At 42.6% G+C, this 9,793-nt stretch overlaps 1 protein-coding gene across 1 annotated transcript; it reads right to left on the bottom strand.

Moving 5' to 3' along the window:
• Positions 1–481: 481 nt before the first annotated feature.
• On the bottom strand, positions 482–9,060 carry pyroxd1 (pyridine nucleotide-disulphide oxidoreductase domain 1). Its single transcript, XM_084175612.1, has 11 exons — positions 8,736–9,060; positions 8,563–8,643; positions 8,230–8,349; positions 6,722–6,850; positions 6,555–6,628; positions 4,547–4,841; positions 4,247–4,349; positions 2,860–2,972; positions 2,615–2,737; positions 2,323–2,460; positions 482–2,143 (listed from the first exon to the last, which is right to left on the bottom strand). Exons 1-11 carry the CDS (start codon positions 8,811–8,813, stop codon positions 1,895–1,897), a joined length of 1,503 nt encoding a protein of 500 aa, XP_084031738.1. The 5' UTR covers positions 8,814–9,060; the 3' UTR covers positions 482–1,894.
• Positions 9,061–9,793: the final 733 nt, after the last annotated feature.

The following is a 9,793-nucleotide window of genomic DNA, read 5'->3' as shown; positions in this document are numbered from 1 at the left end:
AATAAAGAAAAGCCTTCTTTAGGGAGGTAAGTTCGAGGGTGTTAAACGCGGGTTGCGACACACAAGGTTGCCAGTTCGAACAGCTTTATATATGTAAAAAAAACGAGTTGTGCCCTCCCAATTGCTTGCGCAGTAGACTAGGCACTGGGATAGGGACCAGAACGCCAATTCCATTTTTCAACAAAGGTATATTTATAGCCCTGGTTACACCTTGCATTAACGTGGGTTTCGTGATAAAATCAAGATGATCCAATCATTATTAGCGTCTACATATGGATCGCACGCGCGGGTTGACTCATAACCCGCAATCTCTGCTGTTATATCCAGGTTTGGGTCATGGAATATTGTGTGGATGATGGGGGGGTTGGTTGCGTGCAGGTTGAATAAAGAGAAAACAATGTATTAAAAAAATCCATAAATTGATAATTATTGTGCAATTCATTTCTATAGGCTACATTTAGATTTTTTATTTTATTTTTTTATCTGGCATTAGTGCATAGGCCTAAGCTTTAGGGCCTAACTGTACACGCGCCAAATGCTTTTGGGAACTTGGCCTGAAAAAGTTAACTTCGATCCACTGAGGCAAAAAGGACAAAAAAGGGAACACATTTTCTATATTTGCAGGTTAGAGTCGGCTGTGGGCCTCAGATTTTCAATATCACATATAGTCGGGCAGTTGCGGATGGGTTATTAGCAATTGCTGGTGGGTGCTGGTGAACAAACAGCTGACCCACGCATCACTAGTCTACACATTTGCAGCATCTACACATGGTATTAAAATGTGTCTCTTGAACATTGTTCACATTGGCAGTTTGAAGTGACTCAAAAAAATAATAATGCATATCTGATTTTAATCTATTATTTTTCTTGCAGTCTGAACTGCCAAAAAGCACATGGAATCTGATATTTCAAACCACCTTTGTAGGTGATTTGAAATAAAATAAAAATCTGATTCCTTGCCATATGCGACTTGTCGGAACGGTCAAATCTGATTAATTTGCCTACAAGTGGTTTTTTGACTTATTTGGCATATTGTGCCACTCTGAACATGTGGTAGCTAACTAGCTTGTTAATTGTTTACAAACAAATTAGTGAATGTGTTATAAAGCTAAATGGCTACCTAGCTAGCTTCTGTTCTTATACTATGATTTTGAACATTCAAAGCAACTGGGAAACGTCCATGGCAGGCATTGTTGTCACTTTAGCTTGCTACAGTACATAACTTCTGAGTGATAGGAAGCACAAGCAAGACCACCAATCTGCCTACACCACTGCGCATACACCCGTTGTTACTATGACAACTAGCGTAGCCATGTTAGCAAATGACTGCTGTCTGAACACACACATCCGATTTGGTCACTTGTAACTTGCTGTTTGGACAGTCAGTATTCCAAAACGGATTTGAAAAATAAATTTGAGCATTATGGGCTGCAGTGTGAACAAGTCTATCTATCCGCTGTGTCTGCATTGTTACCAGATGACCTGGTCCCTCCCTGTATGCAAATTATTTGAGAGTTATTGTTTCAAAATAATCATGTTTATTGTTAAAACGAATATTGACACAGAGTCAATGGTGCCACCTGTCAATGATTTTAGAGGGACAATTTAAATGTTTTGATAATCCAGATCTGTTTACACTATCCAGATACAATGTGTCACTGACTACCTCCGGAGGTGGTCAGGAAGATCTGATCACAATCAGTTATTTTAATCGTCTACACCGGTCTAAAAATGTGGGCAAGATCAGGACACGTTAGCACCAGATATAAACGGGGCTAAAACAGACATCCAGTTTAGTATTGATTTACGACGAAGTTCTTGGCCCCTCAGTCAAAGTAGTCCTCTATGTTGGGGTTGAGTAGTAACCCCCGTACGGTGTTAGCTACACACACGCTCAGTCAAAGTAGTCCTCTATGTCTATGTTGGGGTTGAGTAGCTCTTCTCCGTAGGGTGTTAGGTCCATCTGGTTGAGGATGAGGTTCTCAAAGGTCTCCTCCAGATCAGTCTCTCCAATAAGGACTGCTCCCAACATCCTCCCTCCGCTCAGCACCACCTTGACGTACTCATGGCCCTTAGTACAGCGCACCAACAACTCCTGGTTCAGACCCAGACCCTGGCCGTTAAACTTCCCCAGCAGAACCACCTGGAGGAAAAACAGCACAGCAAGTGGACACACATTATTTAGCATTTCAAGTCAAGTGAAGATTTATTATTACAACGTGACAGGATTTTAATCTAGTTGCAGGGAACACACCATTAAAGCAGATTCAACACATATCAACAACTGATGTAGAAAGGCATTGCAACTTTGCCTTCACACACCTTGTAGTTGAAGAACTTTGTAATGTGAGAAAAGAGTTCAAAGCAGAAGTCCAGCTCTATGGTTTCAGACAGGACATCAGCAGCCATACATCGCCCTGCGTACCAGCCCATCTGACGAGCCTGCGTCCACAGACGCATCTACAGATGAGAGATGTATACAGGATATCATGTCATATATCACAACTGCATTGATGACAGGATAGTTCACCACAAAATCTAAAGGCCTCATACCCAAAGCAACAGTCAGGCGCAGCATAACGTGATTAAAAGAGATTTAGTGTGGTCTGTTTACCTGCTGCCAGAGGTGGCTTGGCTCCCAGCCTGCTGTACATACGTCTCCAGCAGCGTAAATGTCTGGTTCTGATGTCATCATGTGGTCGTCCACTCTCAGCCCAGAGTCCTCAGCCAACGCAAACTGAACAGAATATGTATGGACAAATATTGGTAAATATTGCTTCTGAGTAGAAGTGGCCTGAGTTGTCATGAAACAATGGATGACATGAAACATCTAGCATCTGTTTTACTTATTTTCCTTACGTTGTTTTCATGGAGAAAAGGTTCAGTGTTTGGCACGACTCCTGTGGCACTGACGATGAAGTCACAGCCAAACGTCTTCCCATTGGACAGCTGAGCATACACTGGCCAAGAGCCTATAGTAGGGGAAACAGTACAGTGGATTAAAAGATAAATCAACTACACTGAACAAAAATAGAAACGCAATATGTAAAGTGTTGGTCCCATGTTTCATGAGCTGAAATAAAAGATCCCGGAAATGTTGCACAAAAAGCATATTTCTCTCAAATTTTGTGCAGAAATTAGTTTACATCCCTGTTAGTGAGAATTTATCCTTTTCCAAGATAATTCATCCACCTAACAGGTGTGGCATATCAATAAGCTGATTAAACAGCATGATCATTACACAGGTGCACCTTGTGCTGGGGACAAAACGGCACTCTAAAATGTGCAGTTTTGTCACACAACACAATGCCACAGATGTCTCAAGTTTTGAAGGAGCGTGCAATTGGCATGCTGACTGCAAAAATGTCCACCAGAGCTGTTGCCAGAGAATTGAATGTTAATTACTCTAACGTCGTTTTAGAGAATTTGTCATTACTTCCAACCGGCCTCACAACCGCAGACCACGTGTATGGTGTCGTGTGGGCGAGCGGTTTGCTGATGTCAACGTTGTGAACAGAGTGCCCCAGAGTACCCCAAGCTATGGACAACGAACACAATTGCATTTTATCGATGGCAATTTGAATGCAGAGATACCGTGACGGGATCCTGAAGCCCATTGTCAAGCCATTCATCTGCCGCCATCACCTCATGTTTCAGCATGATAATGCACGGCCCCATGTCGCAAGGATCTGTACACATTTCCTGGAAGTTGAAAATGTCCCAGTTCTTTCATGGTCTGCATACTCACCAGACATGTCACCCATTCAGCATGTTTGGGATTCTCTGGATCGACTTGTACAACAGCGTGTTCCAGTTCCCGCCAATATGCAACAACTTCGCACAGCCATTGAAGAGGAGTGGGACACAACATTCCACAGGCCACAATCAATAGCCTGATCAACTCTATGCGAAGGACATGTGTCACGATGCATGAGTCAAGTGGTGGTTTTCTGATCCACACCCCTACCTTTTCTTTAAGGTATCTGTGACCAACTGTAATCATTTGTGAAATCAATAGATTAGGGCCTAATGAATTTATTTCAATTGAGTGATTTTCTTATATGAACTGTAACTCAGTAAAATCTTTTAAATTGTTGCATGTTGCGTTTATATTTTTGTTCAGTATAATTGATTATTTGATTAATGGAAACAAACACATTTTCAGCACATCATATTCAGTCACTTATTTCCATCTCTTTCACACTGGTATATGTTCCATTGTCATAGAGTCATAGGTTCCTCTCACCAGTGTCTGCTGTCTGTAAGGCAAGTGGTGACAGCAGGAAGTCCTGGTGAGTGTAGATCTGTTTCACCTCAGACTGGTACTCAACTGACACCCTGTGAGACACCTGGACACAGCAAGAGTTAAAACAACTTGGGTTACTATGAATTACTACCTTTCTTTCCCCGTTGTGTTTCAACCAATGTGTTATATCTGTTTATAACAGATTCATAAACCATCTATAAACTAATAAAATTGCTTTACTAAAACAATATAATATTAAAGTTGTATTCTATAATTGTGAACACACAGAGGCACACTGACCTCCTCTGCTCCTCTCAGACTGATGCCTTCATGCCAGTCTGGTCCCAGGGCACTGCCTGGCTCTTCTAAACCTCTACTCTGGCCTTGTCTGTCACTACCTCCACCTACAGCAAGGCCTTGCGTAGCTGCAGGCCCCTCTATGGTGTAGCGAGCCCTCTTACAGGTAGCAGCTCTCTCTGGTTTGTCTGTGTCCAGGGAGGGGATGAGGAACTGGGCGGCTCCCGCGTCAAAGAAGGTGTTTCCTATGGCCTTGTCTTTCACCGCCCAGATCACCTCACAACCTTCCACCTCATACCTGAACACAATATACAGTACAGTGGCTTGCGAAAGTATTCACCCCCCTTGGCATTTTTCCTATTTTGTTGCCTTACAAACTGGATTTAAAATGTATTTTTGGGGGGTTTGTATAATTTGATTTACACAACATGCCTACCACTTTGAAGATGCAAAATATTTTTTCTTATGAAACAAACAAGAAATAAGAAAAAAAAAAGCAGAAAACTGGAGCGTGTATAACTATTCACCCCCCCAGAGTCAATACTTTGTAGAGCCACCTTTTGCAGCAATTACAGCTGCAAGTCTCTTGGGGTATGTCTCTATAAGCTTGGCACATCTAGCCACTGGGATTTTTGCCCATTCTTCAAGGCAAAACTGCCCCAGCTCCTTCAAGTTTAATGGGTTCCGCTGGTTTACAGCAATCTTTAAGCCATACCACAGATTCTCAATTGGATTGAGGTCTGGGCCATTCCAAGACATTTAAATGTTTCCCCGTAAACCACTCGAGTGTTGCTTAAGCAGTATGCTTAGGGTCATTGTCCTGCTGGAAGGTGAACCTCCGACCCAGTCTCAAATCTCTGGAAGACTGAAATAGGTTTCCCCTCAAGAATTTCCCTTTATTTAGCGCCATCCATCATTCCTTCAATTCTGACCAGTTTCCCAGTCCCTGCCGATGAAAAACATCCCCACAGCATGATGCTGCCACCACCATGCTTCGCTGTGGGGATGGTGTTTTCAGGGTGATGAGAGGTGTTGGGTTTGCGCCAGACATAGCGTTTTTCTTGATGGCCAAAAAGCTCAATTTTAGTCTCATCTGACCAGAGTACCTTCTTCCATATGTTTGGGGAGTCTCCCACATGCCTTTTGGCGAACACCAAATGTGTTTGCTTATTTTTTTCTATAAGCAATTACTTTTTTCTGGCCACGCTTCCGCTCTGTGGAGTGTACGGCTTAAAGTGGTCCTATGGACAGATAGTCCAATCTCCGCTGTGGAGCTTTGCAGCTCCTTCAGGGTTATCTTTGGTCTCTTTATTGCCTCTCTGATTAATGCCCTCCTTGCCTGGTCCATGAGATTTGGTGGGAGGCCCTCTCTTGGCAGGTTTGTTGTGGTGCCATATTCTTTCCATTTTTTATAATGGATTTAATGGTGCTCTGTGGGATGTTCAAAGTTTCTGATATTTTTTTATAACCCAACCCTGATCTGTACTTCTCCACAACTTTGTCCCTAACCTGTTTGGAGCGCTCCTTGGTCTTCATGGTGCCGCTTGCTTGGTGGTGTCCCTTGCTTAGTGGGATTGCAGACTCTGGGGCCTTTCAGAACAGGTGTATATATACTGAGATCATGTGACAGATCATGTGACACTTAGATTGCACTCAGGTGGACTTTATTTAACTAATTATGTGACTTATTATTTAGGGGCTTCATAGCAAAGGGGGTGAATACATATGCACGCACCACTTTTCCATTATTTATTTTTTAGAATTTTTTGAAACAAGTAATTTTTTTCATTCCACTTCACCAATTTGGACTATTTTGTGTATGTCCATTACATGAAATGCAAATAAAATCCATTGAAATTACAGGTTGTAATGCAACAAAATAGGAAAAACGCAAGGGAGGATGAATACTTTTGCAAGGCACTGTACATTTAACTATAATATATATATATATTTGAGATTTTAGAACAAGACCATTTCAGACAAAAGAATGGCAGAATGTCGATATACTCACACTAGTTCCAAGGCAATCCCTCCGTTTCCAACGACTACAATTCGCTTGGCTTTGGATAACCGCTTCTGAAACTCCTGCCAGCACAAAAGACATCATGAGTACTAGATTAACTGAAGTGAATGGGTGCTAAAGAAACAAATCTGTACTGGGAAGCCATTGTAAAGTACCTGGGCACTGTCTGTGTCTCGTATCCCCAGCACAAAGGGGTTATCCTGGGTAAGGAGTTTGGGTCTGCCCCCGCTACAGATACACAGCTTCTCATAGTGGATCTCCAGACCATCCACAGTCAGCAAAGTCTGAGAGAAGCAGGAAGGAAGATCACGTTATGCTTGCATTTTCATAGCATTTACTGTACTGTATGCATGCCCTGTATGAAATGGGTAACATAGTAATTCACGAAAAGACATCCACAAGGTGGTAGTGTTGGATAGGGATTTATGCCTGGGACCTAATGGTACACTACATATACAAAAGTATGTGGACACCTGTTCAAATTAGTGGATTCGGCTATTTCAGCCACAGCCGTTGCTGACAGGTGTATAAAATCGAGCACACAGCCGTGCAATCTCCATAGACAATCAGTGTCTTTCAACGTGGCAATGTCATAGGATGCCACCTTTCCAACAAGTCAGTTCATCAAATGTCTGCCCTGCTAGAGCTGCCCCGGTCAATTGTAAGTGCTGGAATTGTGAAAACGTCTAGGAGCAACAATGGCCCAGCCGCGAAGTGGTAGGCCACACAAGCTCACAGAACGTGACTGCCGAGTGCTGAAACGCGTAAAAATGTCTGTCCTCGGTTGCAACACTCAGTTCCAAACTGCCTCTGGAAGCAACATCAGCACAATAACTGTTCGTCGGGAGCTTCATGAAATGGGTTTCCATGGCCGAGCAGCCACACACAAGCCTAAGATCACCATGCACAATGCCAAGCGTCAGCTGGAGTGGTGTAAAGCTTGCTACCATTAGACTCTGGAGAGGTGGAAACTCGCTCTCTGGAGTGATGAATCATGCTTCACCATCTGGCAGTCCGATGGACAAATCTGGGTTTGGCGGACTCCAGGAGAATGCTACCTGCCTGAATGCAGTGCCAACTGTAAAGTTTGGTGGAGGAGGAATAATGGTCTGGGGCTCTGTTTCATGGTTCGGGCTAGGCCCCTTAGTTCCAGTGAAGGAAAATCTTAACGCTACAGCATACAATGACATTCTAGACAATTCTGTGCTTCCAACTTTGTGGCAACAGTTTGGGGAAGGCCCTTTCCTGTTTCAGCATGACAATGCCCCCATGCTCAAAGTGAGGTCCATACAAAAATGGTTTGTCGAGATCGGTGTGGAAGAATTTGACTGGCCTGCACAGAGCCCTGACCTCAACCCCATCAAACACCTTTGGGATTAATTGGAACGCCGACTGTGAGCCAGGCCTAATCGCCCGACCTCACTAATGCTCTTGTGGCTAAATGTTCCAACATCTAGTGGAAAGTCTTCCCAGAAGAGTGGAGGCTGTTATAGCAGCAAAGGGGGGACCAACTCCATATTAATGCCCATGATTTTGGAATGAGATGTTCGACGGTTATATTAATATAGATAGCTATAATTTAACTGTATACATTATTATAAATATACCACACATTAGCCTAATCTAATGCATTTCAGCCTGTGTGTTTACTATTTAAACTCACGTGATGTTGTGCATGAAGGGCCTTCACTGCAGACTGGATGACTCTCAGGTTGGAGTACTTTTCCTCTAGAACACTGGAGGGCCTCTCCTCCACATCAAACTCCTCCAGTGTCTTAGATACCTGGCCAGGGAGGGGAGTGTATGGGTTACCGTTAGGGCATAAGGAATTACTACGGACAGATCTATTGTAGACATAGCTATAGTATTAACTCATAAACAAATGTTATTTTGAACAGATTAGTAGTCTATAATAGAATACAGTCTAATAGAATATAACTTTTATATTTGACACAATTCAATAATCATTATAGCTAGTCTATATGTGTATGATCACCTGTTTGAAGTTGCAGACTGCCTTAATCAGGGGGGCTGCTGTCAGGAGAGCAACATCAGCTGATGGGAACTGGGAGGCCAGCTGTCAAAGACAATCACACAACAGTTTAACATGTCAAGTTGACAATGTTACAGGCAGTACAGGCAGTTTGACAAAGTGCACAGTGGTCTCACCTGCTCAGCACACGTTACACCTGCAATGCCGCCTCCGACGACCACAAACTTGAATGTCTTTTCTATATTTGCTGCCATCACTGTTCAGCTAAGCTAGCAAGTTAGCATGCCTGCATTGACAGAAGTTGGAGTTCTCGCGCAATGTCCTTAACCCTTAATACCCAATTTCATTGTATCAGTTTCTACTGGACTGCACTGTATGCTGCCAAATTGTTTTATGTAAAATAAACTAGCAATACAGTGTTTAAATGCATTACATTCACTAGTTTGTTGCTCTGAATTGTCTACGTACTGCACTTCCTTGTTTGTAACCAAACTATGGCAAGCGGCTGGGTCAAAAGTACATTTCATTATGCAGAGAGAAACATGGATCGTAAAGGACAGGGAATGTGGATTTTCTCCTTTGCAAATTGAAAAAAAACTCTCTACTAGCAAAAGCATGCATGTTTTACCCCAGAATATTTTCAGAATATTCAAACTATATGCTTATTATTTTCAAAACACAAAATTGGTGTGGCCTTTTTATTGGGACAGTTCAATCAATGGCTCTCTCTCCTCTAGCCAAACAGTGATGCCACCAGCATGCGTCACTAGTTATATAAATAGAGAGTGGAGGCATCCAGACAGAAATAAAACCTTCAGAATGAGAAAAACGACTTTGTAAAAAGAAAACATTGTAGAAACAGTGATAAGGAATGCCCTAGTTTTCCCCCATCAATATAGGGAGAGTGGCTGGGCAATCTGTCATGCATACAAACCAACATTACCACCGCCCTGACAGTTTCAATTTCAGCCCCTCCGATTGAATGCCCTCTCAACCTAGCCTCTTGGGCCACACTGACCTTTGTAGGGGGCTATTCTTTATTTGGTGATCAGGGTGTGGGTGAGCACATTTGGAAACCTGATCTCATGTGAAATAAATGTGACAAAATGAAGATGCAACATTTTAACATGTGATACCAAGAACCTACACATGTGACAACATTTTAGCACATGTGAAAACCCAGGTGTCAAATGTCATTGAGAATATTTTACTTTAAAAGGCATAATTTACATAA

Source organism: Coregonus lavaretus (assembly GCF_964263955.1).
Source record: "Coregonus lavaretus genome assembly, chromosome: 13".
Taxonomy (NCBI): domain Eukaryota; kingdom Metazoa; phylum Chordata; class Actinopteri; order Salmoniformes; family Salmonidae; genus Coregonus; species Coregonus lavaretus.
This window is presented reverse-complemented; position numbering and strand designations above follow the sequence as displayed.

Bases quoted from the DNA above. Each gene is read 5' to 3' on its own strand.
- pyroxd1 (XM_084175612.1), bottom strand. From the start codon at position 8,813: ATGGCAGCAAATATAGAAAAGACATTCAAGTTTGTGGTCGTCGGAGGC. The intron at 6,851-8,229 runs GTGAGTTTAAAT...TGCTTCTCTCAG, and splicing joins CCCTTCATGCACAACATCAC to ACTTTGCTGACTGTGGATGG. The intron at 2,461-2,614 runs GTAAACAGACCA...TCTCATCTGTAG, and splicing joins CAAGCCACCTCTGGCAGCAG to ATGCGTCTGTGGACGCAGGC.